General features: G+C 41.9%; 3 protein-coding genes across 6 annotated transcripts; 2 read left to right on the top strand and 1 right to left on the bottom strand.

Moving 5' to 3' along the window:
* Positions 1–185: 185 nt before the first annotated feature.
* Positions 186–4,435, bottom strand: rnf41l (ring finger protein 41, like). 4 transcript variants are annotated; one of them, XM_034873886.1, is made up of 7 exons: positions 4,330–4,435; positions 3,339–3,600; positions 3,021–3,227; positions 2,728–2,867; positions 1,436–1,598; positions 1,225–1,345; positions 186–919 (listed from the first exon to the last, which is right to left on the bottom strand). In XM_034873886.1, the coding sequence occupies exons 3-7, from the start codon at positions 3,224–3,226 to the stop codon at positions 524–526; spliced, it is 1,026 nt and encodes a 341-aa protein (XP_034729777.1). In that variant the 5' UTR covers position 3,227; positions 3,339–3,600; positions 4,330–4,435; the 3' UTR covers positions 186–523. The 4 variants fall into 4 exon arrangements, with proteins under 4 accessions (XP_034729777.1, XP_034729776.1, XP_034729775.1 ...); XM_034873885.1 differs by lacking the exon at positions 4,330–4,435 and adding an exon at positions 3,699–3,796; XM_034873884.1 differs by lacking the exon at positions 4,330–4,435 and having other exon boundaries at positions 3,339–3,791.
* A 141-nt stretch (positions 4,436–4,576) lies between these two features.
* On the top strand, positions 4,577–18,987 carry rad54b (RAD54 homolog B). Its single transcript, XM_034874784.1, has 16 exons — positions 4,577–4,727; positions 5,535–5,713; positions 5,833–6,028; positions 11,240–11,473; positions 11,860–12,159; positions 12,730–12,892; positions 13,026–13,251; positions 13,973–14,059; positions 14,145–14,265; positions 14,357–14,496; positions 15,315–15,605; positions 15,712–15,875; positions 16,803–17,064; positions 18,078–18,144; positions 18,244–18,441; positions 18,530–18,987. The coding sequence occupies exons 2-16, from the start codon at positions 5,567–5,569 to the stop codon at positions 18,748–18,750; spliced, it is 2,817 nt and encodes a 938-aa protein (XP_034730675.1). The 5' UTR covers positions 4,577–4,727; positions 5,535–5,566; the 3' UTR covers positions 18,751–18,987.
* Positions 7,206–10,501, top strand: LOC117946555 (fibrinogen silencer-binding protein). The gene is made up of 2 exons (XM_034874785.1): positions 7,206–8,682; positions 9,353–10,501. Exons 1-2 carry the CDS (start codon positions 8,276–8,278, stop codon positions 9,906–9,908), a joined length of 963 nt encoding a protein of 320 aa, XP_034730676.1. The 5' UTR covers positions 7,206–8,275; the 3' UTR covers positions 9,909–10,501.
* Positions 18,988–19,891: the final 904 nt, after the last annotated feature.

The following is a 19,891-nucleotide window of genomic DNA, read 5'->3' as shown; positions in this document are numbered from 1 at the left end:
TAAATATCACACATTGTGAGTCACAAAAACAATTTTCCACCATCAAAGTTGGCTTAGACTTCAAATTTATTTTAGAAGTTCACGTGTAAGCAAGTTCTTGCAGGACAACCAAGAACCATTTAACAAACATCTGATGGATCACTACTAAGCAAAAGGAATAATTTGATCCTCAGATCAAGAACATTACTTGAAGTAACTGTATAATTAAAACCTGAGATATAAAATAACAGATGTTACGCAATGATCCGTTTGCAGAAAGGATCCCTGGTGAGTCCACAAAATAAATTAATGTCTATTCACTTTCTCACCTACAGTCAAAAGATCAAGTTAGTTTGTATAATTACACAAAAATACCTTTCAAACACAACTTATGGTTCATTCCACAGCAGACTATAACAGCGCATCATTCCAGAGCTTACTGTACACACATTATATTGTTGTTACTAAACTGTTAGACAAATATTACAAAAATAAAGGTTTTTATCATTTTTGGTTTGGCTAATCTGCCACCAGTCCAGTCTACTCAGATGACAGTCACCTCCCGGCTCTTCCTCTTGATGCAGTCTATAGTCAGGCTCCTGGTACCACCCTTGCGCATCCCCTCCCCCAGCTGAGGTGATAGAGGTGGTCCTGATATATTTATGGCCTTAGCTGAATGTAGTGACAGTCTGGAGGCGTGTAAAGATTCCTCCCTCTGCTGGTGTCTTGTCGGCTCCCATCCAGATGTCTGCTGCTGGGCTCCCTGATGCCTGTCACTGGATGCCTGTTCCACAGGATGCTGACTCCTGGTTGACTGCAGATCTCTGAGGAACTCCAACATTTCCCTCTTCTCCAGCTCTGCTTCTGCCAGCTCCTGTCTTCTCAGACGCTCTGCTCCTAACAGGGCTCGCATGTCACACACCACACTGGACAACTGATCCTGCACGGAGAGGACGCAAGATTATTGAACGTGCATCAACATGGTTCACATCATAGGCTTTTCTGGGTTATTCTCAGTGCTGGATAAAACGTTTATGTCCTAAAGTAGTCCCATTTTGGAAAATTGAAAAAAAAATTGAAATGGGTCCATTTGACCCGAACACCATCCAAGGGTTAAATGCAATGCTAAAGCTCTCAACAAATGGAAACTCAGGTAAAGTGCGAGTACCTCAAATCTTTACTTTAGCCCTGTTTTTACCTTAACAAACGGAGGATTTAAATGCATGAGAAGGACTGACAGATCACCTTGAGCTCCTCCATGTCGTTCTTCAGCTGCGACTCTTTCTGCACCATGTGTCTCCTCTGCGAATCCAACCGAGACTCCATCTCTCGTTTCACCTCCTCCACCTTACACAGCATTTCTGCCCTGCCGTAATTATTCAGTGAGACTACTAAACTATGATCTAAAAAAACAAACTAACACAAAGTGTAGCAATCATCTGTGTTCAGGATTTACCTGAGCATCTCCACTTCTGTGCGCAGCTCTGCTACACAGTTATGCTGTGATTGGTCGATGGAGAGAAGGGTGTGGCCACAGCCGTTGGGACACTTCCTGTTGCGGAAGTTACATTCCGACAGATGAGCCTCCAAACCCCGCCTCTCTACCTGCATTGGACAACCTGACGGGACAGGAGCACAGAAATGGGTAGGCCTCACATTTGGCAACCACATACTCAATTTATAAATGTATGTATCTTTGAAAAATATTTAACAAAAGGATTTGCAGACATGAGTGGAAACATCAGCAAAATATTTCTCAAGTAGAAGTGCAGTTACTTGACTATTATATAATATTCCTTATACAGATGGGTAGTGTTGCCCACCCACAGTAGTTTAGTCAAATATGACCACACATCCAAAATAAAGAAGTCCAATCCCTCTTCATGTCAGTGGTGCTTTAAAAACTGGAGACCATTGTCTAAGATTCCATTAAAGGGTTATGAGGTCTAACTTCATTTCACTTCAAATGTAATATGCTCTTGATTTTGTCACAACATAGTGGTTGGCTATTCTATTCTGTAATTTTCCACTAGTTATTCCTCTTAAAGAATACTTTCTACTTATTCAAAATTAAACTCAAAGAAGAATTACCAATTTTACTATAGAAGTACAAGAAAGAAAGTGTGGTATAAAGAGAGAGAAAAAAATGTAATTTATGTAGTTTTTTTCCACCCCTGACCAAATCTCAACATTTACACTCCTCACTGCAGTTATTATGTCTCATCTTTGACCAAATGTAAAACCTTCTCACAGATGACAGCAATCATACTGTAAACAGCAACAGGAATATCAGGTTGAATCTTGTGTAAAACTGTATGTTGCTGTAAGTGCCTGCAGTACTTAACACTGCAAAAAGCCAAACTGCATGCACACACTCTGAAACTATACCTACCACAATAGTAACATATGTACTCTCCACCTGCAGATGACAGGTCATAGACACATTATGAGCACAAGAGCAAACGGTTGTATACACATACACACATACACATGCTCATTAAAGAGTGATTGAAAGTTGACCCTAGATGCACTCAGTCAGTGGTAGCTGAACAAGTCCCATAGGTGCACCAGTTTGGGAGGTAGCCATGACAACAGAAGAGCCACCTGTTGCTTACACACCATACATAGACAGGTGTCACATTTCCTTTGTTTCCCACATATCCACATGGATGACTGTTTATGAACCATTCAAACCCTACCGATAAACACAAATGACACATTGGATGGCCTCATTGTGAGGTTTCATACCTGTGTTAGAGCAGGAAATGAAGGCAAACTCACACTCATCCTCATGTGTGTGCAGGCTCTCCAGGGAGCAGACCACCTCACAACCCTGCCCTGCATTCACACAACGTACCTGCAGGCGGTTCAGGTCATTACGCATGTACCTGTTATCAACAATAACATCAGAGAAATATGGGTGAGCACGGAGAGCAGCGTACATGTGTGACTCCACTGAATAGTAGATAGAAATTGTGAAACTTAAGACTGAACAGTTACATTGAAGAGATAATAAAAGACACATTTATGCAGGGACAGACCTGTACAGTGGTTTGAGACTGCCCAAGTCCAGTGGGAGTCTGTCCTCGGGACAGGAGTGATGATGGACCAGCCAGCTGCTGATGCAAGCGCTGCAGTAAGCATGTTCGCAGGGCGCCTGGAGGGGGCGCTCTAACACGTCTCGACACACACAGCACAGAAGACCCTCATTCACATAGCCCACAAACCTCTCCAGATCATAGCCCATCCTGCAAACAAGGATTATACAAACATGACAAAAAAAACTCTTATCTTGCCACAGTACTGGCTCATTTGTTTCTTCTTTTTTTGATTTTCCACTCTGACAATAAAATTCCTACCTGACAAAAAGATCTCTCACGTCATCCAACTCTTTTTTCTTCTTTCCTTCTGTTAATTTCCACTCCTCTTGGTCCCATACAGGTGACCTTCCCTCTTATCTCTGCACTACTACTACAGTCTTTCCTTCTTCTTCCTTTCTCTTGACTTGTTGCTCCATCAAGGCGAGGGTCTCCTTTCCCTTAAAGCCCTCCCCTACCTTTGGGAGTGTGTCTCTATGGAGAGGTATCCCTGACAACCAGGGTTCAGGACACAGGCAGGCAGCTGTCAGGCGAGATCAGATCAGAGCAGAGAGACAGACAGAATTACAGTAGAAGAAACACTACCAATTCTGCAGTAGTGTTTTTGCCTCACTGCCTCACCAATAAAGCTAAAGGTCGTGGTGCCTTCAGAGATCACAGCCGTCTTTCAACTGTTTCTTTCTCTCTTAATGACCCACCCTATCCTAGGTTACTCTTTCGCTCTCTGGATGTGGGATTAACATGGATTACACACTCTCTCTCTCCCTGATTGGATTACACACTACACAACGTCAGATGACACATACTGTCAGACCACAAAAATCAAAGTGCAACCTTAAACCCTGGGTTCATCCCACTCTCTTTATATTCCATGCACTTCCATTTCCGTTAGACTCAGTGGTGGGAAATTATTCAGAATCTAAAGCAATACTAAGAGCAGTACCACAAAATACATATACTCCATTACAAGTAGTAAATAGCCTATTTATTCTTTAAAGTATTATATGTGTCAACTTAACGTAGTGAAGAAAGTGCACAGTGTTTTCCTTTGAAATTAAATGCAAAAATTCAACACTAATAAAGTACAAATTGGCTACCTCCGAGTACAGTATTTAAGAAGGCTTTGTGTATTTAGTTTACTTTGCACCCAGACTTTTTTCATAACAAATACAAAGCAGTTGGTAAGAGCAAAACAAAACCTACTTTAGTGTAAAATATATAATATTAGAAGTATCATATCTATTAACCTCACCAACGTCTAGATGTTCTCATGATTTTATTCTCCTTCTGATGTTATTAAAGACAGAAACGGTATCGGATCTTTTATTGGGCACAGGGATATCAGAACGTATTAAAGGGGTGAAGTAAGGTCACGTCATGAATAGGTGTACTCGATTTATAGCTCGTGGATTGACGGGTTGGGGGAATTCAATGGGGATGTGAAAAGTGAACTACTGCGACACTAGAAATCAAACGCACCCCACTCGTTTTGGCCACGCTCATTGTAGAGTTTGAACCAATCACCTTCTTCAAATCATTCAGCGGGAGAACCCAAACAGATAGAGAAAGAAAAGACAAGACGAATTTATCTTTTCGGGAATTTACATTTCGTGGCATTTCATGTTATCATCGAACTTGTAGTTCGTCCGGGTATGTATGTTATCACACGTAATCAAGAATGACATTACAGCCGACACAACCGGGGCAGCGGCATGTTTCTCGCTAGAGAGTTAACGTTAGCTAGCTATAGCTTGCTAACATGTCACAAGTTAGCTAGCTAATGTCAAAGATGTAACTATTAGTCTGTCTCAAATCGCGAACTTCCGTTAGTGCACTTGTACACTACGTATTTACTTGCATAGTGCGTAAAATTGGACTGTAAATGTTAATTCGTCGTCGCTGGAGCTGCAATGATTAATTTCTCTATAGCCTGTCATAACATCATCAGTTTGACATGTTTTCATTTCCTTTTCTTAACGCCGACAAATAATTTACTGAATATGTTAACAACATGTTAATGTCACATGTCCAACACACGCTGCCAGAGCCAAAGTGCTGCCTCCATAAAACATAGTGACATTATGGAATATGATAAACTTGTGTTTGAGTTGGAACGTCATTTGTGGAGATGCAACTAAAACCTGTTTTTACTTGTGTATCAAAGCTTTAAGGAGTTAGTTTATTATTAAGTATTATAATGTCTTCTCTCGTGTCTAAGCTGGTCTAAATGCTTACACCATAGTGATGGTAGTTAAGTAAACCTTCCGGTTTTGGACAAGGGCACCAAGGCACCAACACTGAACCAACGTTAATAGAGAAGACATTAAGTTAGGTGGGAATGAATCATAAACAGAAAGTTTCTGGTCCACTGAGTTAACTAACTTGCTAATATGCTGAGTATGACCTAATTAGTTGCTAGTATAAACTATTGTGTTGATATTTGTTTTCTGTTTTTAGGATATAGATTAGAGCGGGTTGCCAGCAGCAGAATGCGACGCTCAGGAGCTCCGAGCCAGCTCTTGGGTAATGCTGTGAAAAAGCCCCGGTTTATGCCACCTGGAGCCTCTACTTCATGTCTTCTGCCTGAATCCAAGCCCCTTTCCCCTAAACTGGGTTTAGGCAATGCACTGGAAAAGGTAAATTATTCACATAACAGCATGGTCCCTCAGTATTGATTCCTGTTATCGTCATTCCTCCTCTAACGTTGTTTTAAACTTCCTAATGCATTCTCTTTTCTCTTGTTTTTATCCTGCAGGTCCAGAAAAGTCTAGCAGCACCAGCTCAGAGTAAAACAGAGTATGATGTCCAGTTCAAAGCTGCCCAGCCTGCTCCAGCCTTGTCGAGGGCTCTGGCTCGTGTTTTAAGTGCAGCGGAAAGTAAGGAAAATGAGGCTGAAAGAGAACATGCTAACACTGGCTCGGATGAGTACACAGAAGACAACAGACCAGCAGGTAAAATACAAAGATTTGTGGCTGGGAAAGTATCTGGTATGGGCACAATAGTCATGTGGAGATTGTGCATCAAAAACTTCATTGGGATAGGTGCTTGCAGGATACAATATTTTTATACAAGCTATATATATATATATATATATATATATATATATATATATATATATATATATATATATATATATATATATATATATATATATATGAGAAACAAAATTGCACATGACAAAATCATTTCTTAATCGCCTTTAAATGTGCCAGATTGTTGCATGAGTGTATGAAGTACTGTGGGTAAGAGTGAGGGAAACACATATTTACACTCACTCATGTTGATACTGACTGGCTTTGAGATCTTAACGAGTGACCTAATTAAATGCAGATGGGCTGAAAAGATCAACCTATTAAGCTTGTATGTTAAAAAGACACCATCAACTGTAAGTATTCTGTCTATCACCTTGTAATAGAAGGAAATGTCAAAGAGTTCTAGCAGCTTTGACATTATACATATGATATATGTTTTCTCTGTTTGTATGCTGCTATACTAAATTCATCATGCAGTTGGTCTAGTTTTTAGTAATAACTGAAAAAAGAATCTATCTTTCCATCCATCAATCCATCCATCAGGGGCCCCACATTGTACTCTTGTAGTGACCACCTTCTTGACATTGTCTGCTATACAAAAATAAAGGTCGTAAACAGGCCGTCTGGAAACCTGTGAATCATTGCACTCCTCGTTGAATAACAGATTCAAAGATGTGAGAATTAGATTCACAATAGTCTACACTCACATACGCTGACACCAGATTAATCAAGTTCACTGATGGACAATAATATCAAATTATCAAAATTCTGGAAACATGTTGAACACTCTCCCGACATGTACGGTTCAGATGTAAATTATTGTGAAACACCTATCACATAATTTCTCCCTGCACATGTACAATCTTTGGCTGCAAAATATTGTGACTCTTCTTGGTTGTTGATTAGGTAGTCTGCTTTAACGCAACACAACACCTTAAAGCTTAAACACAAAACCCTTGCCCAGTTTTCTCTCTGTTGATTTCACTTTTACACCAGGATCGATGCTTTCACTTGATATGACTACACGTTAATTATGATCTGGCGTTCATGTAATTTAGCTCAGTTTGTCTCATGTTCTTCGGGTGGTGCGTTTTATATATATATTTTATTTTTACCAATTTCCACATGAAAAACCGTGTGATGCCGTCTTAAGTGACAGCGCTCTCTTCCGCAGTGCCCCGACTGTGTCTCGTCTCTGTGACTAATAATAACACACACACTGGTGATGGATGTTAAACCAGGCGGGCTGGGTGACAGCAGGTCCAGCATTATGCAAATTAGCGGGCTAGTGCAGCGGCAGCGCCGGGCAGATTAGGACTGTGCTCAGGATCAGTGAGCCACCGCTCCCTGCTCCTGCAAGAGCAACTAGTGCCGCTGTTTTCACACGCGGCTCACTCCCTGCGTTTGCCTCGGCACGGTTTCCATAGGCATACTGAACATGTGTTTTAATCATATTAATTCGTATTTATAATTTATATTATGTATTCACTGTAGACTGCATTACATGGCTCTGAGCGGGCACACGCACTGTCGCGCAGCGCGCTCGCAAAACCCCTCCCCCATCAGTTAGTTAAACCAGCGCTATACCAAAGCTTACTCACTGTTAAAAAATAAAACTCTGACCCCTGATAATAACCTATAATAAAACTCTGTAAAGACTGTCTTTCCCACTGTCTATCGGCACAGAGCCGCTGCTGCCGTCCGTGTGCTATAATGTAGACGCTGTGCTGCTATGCTTGGTTTGGGGTTTAGAGAAACCGAGCTGTAAGTAGGTCGGGCTGGGTTTAAGCGGCTTAGCTACGTCAGCCTAAGCTGGAAGGAATTCATCCAAAGCCCTCCGCGGTAGGCGGGGGCCTAAACGAGGCTGGCCTAGTTAAGCCTGATTCTTATTGTGTGCAGCACAGCCTGTTTTTGTTGTGCAACGTGGCTGAGAGGGAACCTAGGAGTAGTGCATGATTCCATGCACATGTTAGACAATTAAGAAGAAGAACTGAAGGAAAATAAGAAATATATGGGAGTAAGACCAGTGTTAGCTTTATCACCGTGGACCAAGAGAAGCCAGCCACAGGGACAAAAAAAGAGTGAGGAGCCTTAGTATTGAGCGTGGTTGCTGAACGGTGACAGCCATAGGCCTGACTTGGTCTGTGTGAGTCCGCTTGCTATAAGATGGCTTCTAGCTCTGTGTTTCTGTCCAGTATGGTGGGTAAAGCTCGATCCTCCAACTTTACCCTCTCTGAGAAGCTAGACCTGTTGGGGCTGGTCAGTCCTCACATCCGCATCCTGGAGGAGCACACCAACAAACATGCGGTCATCGTGGACAAGAACAAGTGCTGGGACACTGTGGCTGAGCAATACAATGCCTTGGGAGGGGACAGACCCCATCGCACCGCACAGGGCCTCAGGACCCTCTACAAGAGACTGAAGGAGTCAGCCAAGCAGGAAGTGATGCAGCGGAGACACGCCCAGCCAGAGTACAGAGCGAGCTTCTCCGAGCCAACCAGGAGAATTATGGAGATGATCCCTCACCTGTTTCACCATGTGCCCATTCATGAAAAGGACCAGGCACTGCGCAGGTACAGTGTGATATACACCTAGGAACACCTATTTTACTACAGATCTAGAGGAATAACAACACTTGTGTGAGAGTTTAGTGAGCACACACATCATTAACAGTATGTAGTCACGATACTGATTCAAGAGGAGGAAGGGAGGGGCTGAACTCACAGCTCCAGAGCCCAATAAGATTACACAGTCTCTGTACATCATCAGACTCATCAGGAAAATGCAGTATATCCTGCCATTCTCTTTCAGCAGCAAGCTACTCTATATTAGTTTTTTCTTTTGTTTACATACATTCACATGGAAAATACTTTATCTTGTTTTCATGTTGATTAATCTGCCTATTTAGTTTCAGGTAAAATCACAGTCAGGTCTTTGGTAAATATTGGAAATTTAGTAATTCGTCTCAATGCAAAACTATTTGAAACAGCAAGGAAATTGTATTATGTGTACATATATATATATACACACACACACACAGTATGTATATTCTCTAAGGCCGTTACCAGCATTTTCCTTTAGTTTCCTCTCATTAGCCAACTTATCCTTTTGATTAATTAATTTAGTGTGCATTATTACCAACAGATGTCTCCACACACCTACCATAAACAAGATGTAGACACTCAATAAACACTTTTTAAGTAATCCAGTCTGATCTATATTTATCCTTCATTCCATTTGTAGATTAATATACAGCAAGCACAACTCTCCTGTCGAACATCCTGGCAGCAGCTCCTCTCTGGCTGGACTACAGGACTACTCAGCAGCTGTCCCAAGTATCCCACATGAGGTGGTCCAACTGGACCCTGAAGAGGATGTTAAACCACCGCCAGACCTTCCCATCCTCTCCACACGCACAGAGCCAGGGCTGGACAGAAACCAGGAGCAGGACGCGGAGCAGGACTTGGGCAGCGTCCACGATTATGAAGCATCCTTGTCCCCTGTCCCTTCCTCCGTTAATATTCCTCTCTCCAACTCGCCGCTGCCCTTAGGCCACGACCTCTACCCAAACGACATCTACCCTCACCACGAGCCCGAAAGGTTTCGCCCTCTACATCTAGCCAAAGAGGAGCATGAGATGGTGTTAGCCAATCACAGGAAGGTTGCCATGTACCTAGAGGAGAAGAGGGAGGGGCTGAAGAGGAAACAGGACCTGGAGGAAGAACTTCTGAGAGCCAAGATCAAAGTGGAGAAACTTAAGGCTGCTCGACTGAGACACGGACTTCCAATTCCTCTATAACGTGCATGAATACGCACATTGGTGTCTAGTGCTAGAAAGGGAGAGGCTCTGAGGAGAAAAGCTGAAGAGCAATCGCACTCGTCAGTTTCATCATGTTTGAGAGCTGTTTCAGAACTTGAATTTCTTTTTGAAACATAGTGCCTCGTAAAGACACTGAAAGCCTGTTTGCATATTGCAGGATTGTGTTGCCATCAATCTGTGTTTATGCTTGTCGGTGTTAAAAATGTATCAACATCATTACTATTGCAGTTATTGACACAAGCGGCAACATAACTTGTAAATGCTCACATTACAAACACTGTGAAAGGCCAAAATAGGTTAATTAATGTGAACGTCCAGGTTTTGGAAGGGAATATTAGTAGAATGGATCGTACCATGATGGTGGTATTACTGCCTAAATCTGCCACCAATATGTATCTGTGAATTTTAACGCAATGTTTATGATTTTGTTAGACATATTATGGAGACAGCATTTACTGTCATATTAATATGCTGGTGTGTCACAAGTGTAAGACTGCCCAGATCAGGGGGGTTGTTTAGCGCTCTGTTCATTCTTTGTAAAGAAAATTTCCACTTAAATTGGACATCTGTAAGATAAATAATTTGATGAACTAAAAAGCATTTCCTTGTAGCACTTTTAGTTAACCAAACTAGGGACCTTTTTAATAATTATTTTAGTTAGTAATGAAGAAGTAGCACTCCAAACAAACACTTTTTTAGAGCTGAGGAAAGTGTTGAGAAACCCAGGATTAAAGCACAAGTTAAACTGCTGAAGGCCTTAAATACAAGATTCTACTGATGACAAATCCTGTTCTGTGAGTTGCTGAATTTCCATGAAAATGAGAGAAATCTCTTCAAGTCAAAAACACTTATACTAACACTTACTGTTACTTAATGTGTGGGACTACAGCATTGATTGTATTGTAACGTTTCAGTTCCTTTTACACTTTGTCTATTTGTTCACTTGTTTTTATTAAAAAAAGTAAGGTTATTATGCAATTGGTTTAGTGTTTATTACATGTTAAACAGACATCTGCTCTAATTATTTTTAATTAATTGGATTGTCTTAACACATCTTTTTCATTGTAACCTACTTTTAAAGCAACGCCACCAATGATAACCAAGAGTTTAACTGACCATTTTTAATTCTAGCATGACATGAGTAGTTTCCAGGCATGTGCAATGTGTATGTATGAGGGAGGGGGCTGTCATCTTTGGTATGAAGGTCTAGCATGATTTGTAGACTTGGTGCAGCAGGGACATCTGCTGGTGAGTTGTAGCTGAGATATTTCCTTTGGTTTTTCACTATGTTGCATGTCTTTGTTTTACAGGAGTGAATGGGTCCGGGTCCTATCAAACCCTCCAGCCTTGTGTGGGGTCAGTCTGTGTTTCTGGAGCTGCGGGCTCAGACTCTGGCTGCAGTCAGGATGGAGTGCGTTACTTCAGTGTGATGTGGTGTAAAGCCAGTAAGAAGAAACACAAGCGCTGGGAGGGCGATGCGGTCCTGGTTACAAGAGGACGCACAGCCACACTGAAAGATATGGAGAGCAAGGACATTGGAAAAGGTGAGTCCGAGACACTCCTATTAGTATTTAACTTATTGTCATGCTTCAGTCTTTTGGGAGAAGAAGCCTATGTTGCCTGTGACAGTTAAGCAAATCTTTAACATAAGTCACTTTAAATTGTAATTTAATACCAAGTTTTCTGGTAGGAAACATGAAGTATCAAGACTGCCTCCTCTTATCTAAATTGTGCTCGGTTGCACATGTAATAATTTTGATGTTTCAATGTTTGTCTTAAACCTGCAGCAACTGATTATTTGGCCACTTGGGGGCAACGGAAACAAGCTGTGAACACTGACAAAAGCAAACATTTAAACTCGTTGAGATTTCTTCTCCCAGTATACACTGTCGTGAGTTTACTGGGTATGCTTGTGCATGTTTGTGTGTAGGAAGTGGCTACAAAGTGTCTGAGCTGGCCTCCCTGTCCGAGGGAGAGAGCCTGATGGTCGGAGGGAAGGAGGTGGAGGTGATGGGTTTCATTTCTGCTGAGGACTTTGCCAGGGGACGTTGCTTCCAAGAGGTCCAGGTGGAAAAAGAGGAGCCACACACAAAGTCCGCTCCACCTCCCTGTCGTCGCTTGACATCCAAACCTTTCTGCTCCCCAACACTGTTGGGCAGTGCAGACCATTCAGGATCCAAACCAGAGGAGGAACAAACCTGCAGACCTCGTTTTGACCCACTGGCTCCAGGTGTTGTTGACACTTTTTAGCATCTTTTGGTTTGTTGGAAGGCTTGACTTCTCCCAGTTCTTTTCAATGCAAACATTGTGCAGATACTAGTCTCGCTTTGCCAGGCCTTCCTCCACAGTGCCGGGTAGGAGGGTCTGGCTAGACCACATAGCATTCCGGGATGGGATAAACGTGCTTTGGTTTATTCGCATTTCTTTAAACCAATCACAATCTTCTTCATCACATAACCACGGTGCCGCTGCAAAATAGCCTCGGGAAGGAACTTGTTTTGGTGTAACATGTTTACGTTCAAAAGTTGTTTTTAGTTGTGCAACAGAAAACTCAGATTGGACAGATAGTCAAGCTACCTGTCTGGATTTGCCCTGCAGAGATCTGAAGAGCAGTTAAAAATAGTCATCCACCGGAGTTTAAACTTCCAACACAACGAAAGCGGAAAGTTAACAGACGTCTGGCCAAAAAAAGGGACATCTGGCAGAATTTCCGTCAGCAGCGGAGTAATCTCAGAAGTGGAATATAGTGGATATAGACTACGGAGATACATACTCAGGGTCTCTGATTTATTTCCCGCAGGTGCACTGGTGATGCCTCGTCCTTCTGCCAACCACCAGTGGTCTAATAACAAGTCGGGGCTTCCTGTGGTTGATGTTGTTGTTGACCCGTACCTGACTGTTAAGCTGCGACCGCACCAGAGAGACGGTCTTCTCTTTCTCTATGAGTGTGTCATGGGCTTGAGGTAATGGAGCTTGGTCCCGTAACATCTTGTCAAATGCTGTTTAAAGACATGAATCCGTTATAGCCTCATAGCAGGAAAAGAAGTCACAGCCATTATTAGGAATTCTAATAGATCATATGTGTCTGTGCTTTAGAGCTATGGGTCGCTATGGGGCTATCCTTGCTGACGAGATGGGTCTGGGGAAAACCCTGCAGAGCGTGGCACTGTCCTGGACGTTGCTTAAACAAGGACCTTACGGTGGGAAACCAGTTTCTAAGCGTGTCCTTGTGGTCACTCCAGGCAGCCTGGTGCACAACTGGAGAGCAGAGTTTAACAAGTGGCTGGGCCGTGAGAGGATCAGCGTTTTTGCTTTGGATCAGGTGAGAAGTGTAACAACCCTGAGCTTGTTGTTTTGCATGCAGACTGTGGTCTGTCTTGTGAACTTGCAGGTTTGTGGCTGAGGGGGTAACGAGATGACTGGGAGCACGTTGACATTCCTCCCAGGCTGTTTACCTCCGCCTGCCCCGAGACCAGGGTTCAGCATTCCTTTGGCCGAGCACCATCATAAGTTCATTCTGTTTAGATATTTCCTTTTTTAAATACTGACAACATGCACCTTACATTCTTTATTGCATCGATAGACTCTCATACATCACTGATACTAACAACCATACCTCATCGCCGTCCTGTTTGCATTATTATTTAGTAAACTTACTTCATTATTCTTAAGTTGACTGTGCATCTCCCTATTTTGTTGTGGCCTGTGTGCTGGTCGTAACCAGAGGGAAGGGGAAATTCTTTCTTTTGGATTTACAACGAGCTTAAGCAGCACGATGGCAGAAATAAATACAAACTAATAATAATTATTTTAAACCTGCTATTTTTTAAATTGTTTTGTATTTTGTCGCGTTCTTTTTTCTTCTACTTTTCATATATCTTACTATCTCAAAGCAGATCAATGACTTTTTCTTGTCTAATGCCTTTTTACAAAACACTATTTAACACAATTTACAATTTACTTTGTTAAGATATCAGATTCACACATTTTCTTTAATCCAGCATGTATTAAGTCATTAACATACTTTGTTGACATACATATAGGACCACAGGATAGAGCAGTTTGTGTTATCCCCTCTGCACAGCGTTCTTGTGATCAGCTATGAAATGCTGCTGCGCTGCCTGGAGCAGGTATGTTTACCTTGTGTCTCAATAGAAAAAATCTGCTTATATCATCTTTTTGTTTTTTTATAGTATTATTTTGTTGTACTTTTAGGTCCAAAAAGTGGAGTTTGGTCTTATAATTTGCGACGAGGGCCACAGGTTAAAGAACAGCAGCATCAAAACGTCCTCAGCCATCAGCAGCCTGAGTTGTAATCGCAGAGTCATACTAACAGGTACACTGACGGAAGGACAGAGAGGATATCTCTGACTGACTAACTACAACTTCTTGTAGGTTATATAATAAATTGTCTTTGTGTTTTGAAGGCACCCCAGTACAGAACGACCTGCAGGAGTTCTATGCTATTATAGACTTTGTTAACCCGGGGATTCTCGGGTCATCCACTTCATATAGGAAAGTATATGAGGAGCCGATTCTACGCTCCAGACAGCCCTCCTGCACAGAGGTAATGCAACCTCTGCACCTGTTGCCTTTCCATCCTTTTTATCATACATAGTTTAAGATTCAAAAACACAATTAAGTGCATACAATCCTTCACATGTAGAAACACAACAGTACATAATGATTCAGTATCACTCAGCCAATTGAATCAAGCCATGACCGAAAAAAGCATTCCTTGCATCTATTTTTTTCCCTTTTGTTTTACCTTAATCAACAATAAAAATTGGAACAAAATATGTCACACACTCATTTGTTCATGTAAATCTGTTACACAACACAGTCTCCTCAGTAGTTCAGTTAAATGGCAATGTAGCAAGGTAATTAAAGCAGGTCTGGACTCCATGGGCCCTTAACAATCCCTTAACATTGCTTTCTGATTGCATTTGTATAGAAAATGTTGGCCTCTCCATAATTTAAATTTCATGAATAATTGTAACCAATCGTATAATGTTGGAGCCAAATTTTAGTCAGGGCTTTCTTCCTTCCAATAAGTAATATTCTTATAAAACACTTGTCCGCCAGAGATTGAATATTCAATGCTATAGTGCCCAAATATGTTGTTAGAACATAAAATGGAATGGTGTATTTTGAAATACAGTTTCTAGGCCCCGCCAGAATTTCACTCCAGAAGGATGTAATTTTTGAGCCATCCCAAAATAAATGATAATGGTTAGGTACATTTGAACCACATAATCTCCAACAATTTGTTCCAACATCTTGATGCCTTGGGCAGGGGTATTGAAGAATGCTTCTTTCCTTTTTTTTATGTAGTAACTTATATATCGACAACTTTATCTGGCATTAAACCCGATTTTGTAACAGGAGGAGAGAGTTTTGGGAGAGGAGCGGGCAGCAGAGCTCTCTCGCCTGACTGGCATGTTCATCCTGAGACGGACACAGGAGATCATCAACCGCTACCTGCCTCCGCGTCTCGACTGGACGTTATTCTGCAACCCGTCCCCTCTGCAGCGAGAGCTGTACAAGCATCTACTCTGCCACAGAGTCTTCAGAGCTTGCCTTCAGGGCTCCACACAAACTCACACACACCTGGCCTGCATCACTGCACTGAAGAAGCTCTGTAACCACCCCGGTCTGCTCCATGGCACTGCCAAGGTTAAGTTCTTTGTTAGTTGGTAGGGGAGGGAAAAATATTAAGATCTTATTTGATTGATTTAGATTCACCACAAGTCCTAACTGAGTACTGTGTTGTGTTTTTTAGGAAAAAGCAGACTGTGGTTCACTGGAGAACTCTTTATATGAGGGCCTGGTTGAGCTCTTCCCAGAATCCTACTCTTCAGGTGGATTCAACACCGCTGATTCTGGAAAACTGCTGGTTCTGTCGGATTTGCTAACCTCTATCAGGCAACTCAGCCCCTCAGACAGGTGTGTGTGTGTGCGTGTGCGTGTGCGTGCGCGTGTCACAATTTCGATTTTAATTCGAAATAGACCGTAATTATGTCACAATCTTGAACTTTGAATAAAAAAATTAATTGATGATGCTGCCACGCCCTCATGTCACGTTAGGTGGGCTTGCCAAACGGGAAAAAACACCCCATGTTAACCTCCCCTAATTTAGCTTCAGCCATTCAAAAGATAGCATGGCAACTGCAGATGCAGGAAACCCATTGACAGAACTTGAACTCCCTCCTCTTTCACTGAAGTCGCCGGTGTGTAGGTTTGGGTACCGACCGAACCCCACACACACACACACACACACACACACACACACACACACACACACACACACACACACACACACACACACACACACACAAACACACACATTTAAAGAGGTGCAGATGGAGCAAAATCAAGCAAATTACATCAGCTCAGCATATTACTTTGTCACAGTCAATTCCTGCGGGTAAGGCAATGCTGGTAAGGCGGTTGCAAGAGTGGTTACACTTTTCAAAACTTCAGGCAGAAAATGTTTGCTGCGGTATATTATGGCAAGGCAAAAATTCCTCTGACAGAATTAGGCACAGCAGTGGTTTATATGCCTACTGACTGACTGACAGGCTGAGGTTGTAAGGCAAAGCAATTTTATTTCTATAGCGCATTTCAGCAACAAGGCAATTCAGAATGCTTTACATAAAACATGAGAGTAAATAAAAAATGTTCATGATGAAAATAAAACTGGCTAAAATAGGATACTATACAAATACAAGAATACAAGTTACATTGCAGTGTAAGAAATCGATGTTTATTTGATTTAATAGGTTGTAGCCTACAAACAAGTTTGGGAGGAGAGAGGGAGGGGTGTTATTTTTTTCTATAAACTGACAAAATACTGTATGCGTGCCTCTGCAGGGTGGTCGTAGTGTCCAACTATACTCAGACACTTGACTTGCTCCAAGACTTGTGTGTACACATGGGCTACAGCTTCTGCCGACTTGACGGACAAACCCCCACCAGCCAGAGACAGCGTCTGGTTGACACATTTAACAGTTCCTACTCCCAGGACTTTTTGTTTCTACTAAGCTCTAAAGCAGGTGGTGTGGGGCTTAATCTGGTGGGTGCTTCCCACCTGGTGCTGTATGATATTGACTGGAACCCTGCCAATGACATTCAGGTAAGACACACACACACATAGTCACAGGGATGCCTGGAAAGTTTAAAGTCTGTAACACTGTTGTCTTAGTTTTTGGTCTCTTCTGTTTACATACGTATATTCGGGGTGCTTTCACACCTAACCCATCTGGTTTGGGTCAAACAAACTGGTGCGTTTGGGCATGGGATTCATTTTAAGTTTAGGAAGGTATGAAATCTGTCAATCAAGATCAGCTTTGCACTAAACAAGCATACATAGAAAAGGAGGGTCTGGGTACACTTCCGATCGAGACGTGATACAGATGTTGTTAATCGCAGTAATTATAAATGTTGAGATTTGACCATAAATTCTAAAGCTAAACTTCTATATCACTTCCTATTAACAAAGCAATCTTTTAAATGAGATGTATAAGCAACATATATATGTAAGCAAATGATTTGGTAACCATAGTAACATGTACACAGGCACCTTGTTAGTGAGGGGATATTCAATCAGAAAGAGTTAATCAGGTATGTTGTGCTTGGGTGCTACACTGTTTCTTTTTTGGCAGTTCCTAATTAAAAAGTCACATCCCAACCCTGTAACATAATTGTAAAACATGTCTTTTATTTCTGTTGTATCTCTATTTAGAAAAATGTTGAATTGCAGTCTCAACAATTAAAGGTCATGTTTTGGGGGGGGGTTTGTAGCTCTTTTTGGCACCAGAGAACTTAAATATACACATTAAGTGCTCTGTGACTCGCTGTCACTTACAAGAATTTAATTTCACCACTTTGGTCTAACCAATGACATAGGATCACCAGAACAGTTTAATGAATGAGGTACTTGTCAGTAATGCTTACAGCTCTGGGTTTGTATAGAAAAAGTCAGGGTGAAGATGGATCATGAATTTTTGTTTCCTTTGTGTGGACCAAATTAACTGAACAACAGGTGTAAAAGCACCCTCACCTTTTCACACATACATATCCACCAGTTGGTGCTGTACACATTTGTGTAATTCTCCCCTGCAACTTCTCCCTCTCTACTGTGTCCAGGCCATGGCTCGAGTGTGGAGAGATGGACAGAAGAAGACTGTGCACATCTATCGACTTCTCACTGCAGGTCAGAAAACACAAACACACTCAAGGAGAATGGTTAGCATGTCATGAACCTCCAGACTGATGTGAATCTTTGTCTTGGTGTGTGTTACTTGTTTTGCAGGCACTATTGAGGAGCGTATATTTCAGAGACAGGTGTCCAAACAGGGGCTTTCTGGGACAGTGGTTGACCTGGGCAAAAGGGCAGAGCACACCAGCTTCTCCACCAGTGAACTGCGAGATCTTTTTAGCCTGACAGACACGCTGTCTCTAACACACGACCTGCTGAACTGCAGCTGCAGCATGGATGGCTCAGTCCAGGGTGGGCACACAGGCGACACCCCATACACACTGACACAAGTATTTGACTTTACTGAGACTTGTTAACCCGCTTTTTTCTTTTTTCTTAGCTGTTGTAGGGGACAACGAGCATGTTTCTGAAAGGCCGTGCCAGCTAGGTCGTCAAGGGGACCGTGAAGGGGCGCAGCAGAAGCATCTCAGCATGTCCGAGCTGATGCAGTGGAGACATTTCTCTGGTGACACACACACCTTCTCAGATCCTTACCTCGATCACTCACGAAACCACATCACCTTCGCCTTTCAGACCACCATGTCTCACACAGCTCTGTAAACAAACACACGCTAAATTACACCGTAGATGACTCTCATACACACACACACACACACACACACACACAGCCTTGTTACAACATTTGACTAATCACTCAACAGTGCTGCCAACAACCGCAATAAGCAACATTTGTTAGATTCTATGTCTTGTCTTTGTTTTCTTTATTTATTCAAAGAAATTTACTGTTAACTTCATCAAATAAATGAATTTTAAAATAAATGTGTCATAGGCTTTTAAGGAGTTGAACATTTGTTTGTCACTAAAAAATTCTTTGTGGAGAAAGCACAGCATTTTTGGTGCATGTTTGAATGAGGCAGATTGGAAGTGTTTGTGTGCCAGGCATGTTTTATATCCACATACTGTAGATAAGAATACAAGTAAGGTGCTCCTGTTTCCATCTAGAGTAACATCTACTGTGTAAATTAGAGGATTTATGTTATACCGAGACATGTTTAGGTGACACAGACCCTGGGTGGTATGGAAAGAATGTGTGTACAACCACCCATTGAAAATAATCCAGTTCATGGTTATCTGTGCAGTGAGTGTCATCCAGAACTGAATCCTCTGAAGAATGAAGGGCAAAACAGTCTTTAACCTGAATTTTTGTACTATAATGTCTAGTTTATCTGATGTAGTGTCTGTGGTGTCCACTTCTTGTTGAAGTGCCAGCAGTTTTTTTCATGTGGAACATAGTCTGATCTGTTCAGTCTGTTATTTTAGAGACCAGTTTGTTCATGCTTTTCAAAACAAAACCGCTGCGTGGGAGTTATGTACAGTAGTTATGTACTTTTTATTTGTGCACAGGTCTGTCAGATTGACTGAACTTCAATACAATGCGTCTATACATAAAGGGTAATTATTGATTGTTTAGATGCTCACCACTTTTCGTGATCATTACGCAACTTTGTTGTGTAATAAATGGGTCTCTTGGGTTGTTCAGCTTTACCTTTATGCATTTGACAGTTGTACCTCTGCAGGCAGTCAGTTTGTGTGGCGTGGTGATTATGCAGACACGTGCTGTTTCTCTGTGACCAAAGTGTGAATTAAAACTTTTGTAACCAGTCCAATACCAGAAGTCAAAGCTAACATATACCATTTATTTCTTATGAAGTCTGTTGAGGCACTGTTGATTCCAATGCAG

Source organism: Etheostoma cragini, chromosome 6 (genome assembly GCF_013103735.1).
Source record: "Etheostoma cragini isolate CJK2018 chromosome 6, CSU_Ecrag_1.0, whole genome shotgun sequence".
Lineage (NCBI taxonomy): Eukaryota > Metazoa > Chordata > Actinopteri > Perciformes > Percidae > Etheostoma > Etheostoma cragini.
This window is presented reverse-complemented; position numbering and strand designations above follow the sequence as displayed.

Bases quoted from the DNA above. Each gene is read 5' to 3' on its own strand.
- rad54b (XM_034874784.1), top strand. From the start codon at position 5,567: ATGCGACGCTCAGGAGCTCCGAGCCAGCTCTTGGGTAATGCTGTGAAA. The intron at 5,714-5,832 runs GTAAATTATTCA...TTTATCCTGCAG, and splicing joins TAGGCAATGCACTGGAAAAG to GTCCAGAAAAGTCTAGCAGC. The intron at 12,893-13,025 runs GTAATGGAGCTT...TCTGTGCTTTAG, and splicing joins GAGTGTGTCATGGGCTTGAG to AGCTATGGGTCGCTATGGGG.
- LOC117946555 (XM_034874785.1), top strand. From the start codon at position 8,276: ATGGCTTCTAGCTCTGTGTTTCTGTCCAGTATGGTGGGTAAAGCTCGA. The intron at 8,683-9,352 runs GTACAGTGTGAT...TTCCATTTGTAG, and splicing joins AAGGACCAGGCACTGCGCAG to ATTAATATACAGCAAGCACA.
- rnf41l (XM_034873886.1), bottom strand. From the start codon at position 3,226: ATGGGCTATGATCTGGAGAGGTTTGTGGGCTATGTGAATGAGGGTCTT. The intron at 1,346-1,435 runs GTAAATCCTGAA...TAATTACGGCAG, and splicing joins ACAGAAGTGGAGATGCTCAG to GGCAGAAATGCTGTGTAAGG. The intron at 920-1,224 runs GTGATCTGTCAG...CTCTCCGTGCAG, and splicing joins ACGACATGGAGGAGCTCAAG to GATCAGTTGTCCAGTGTGGT.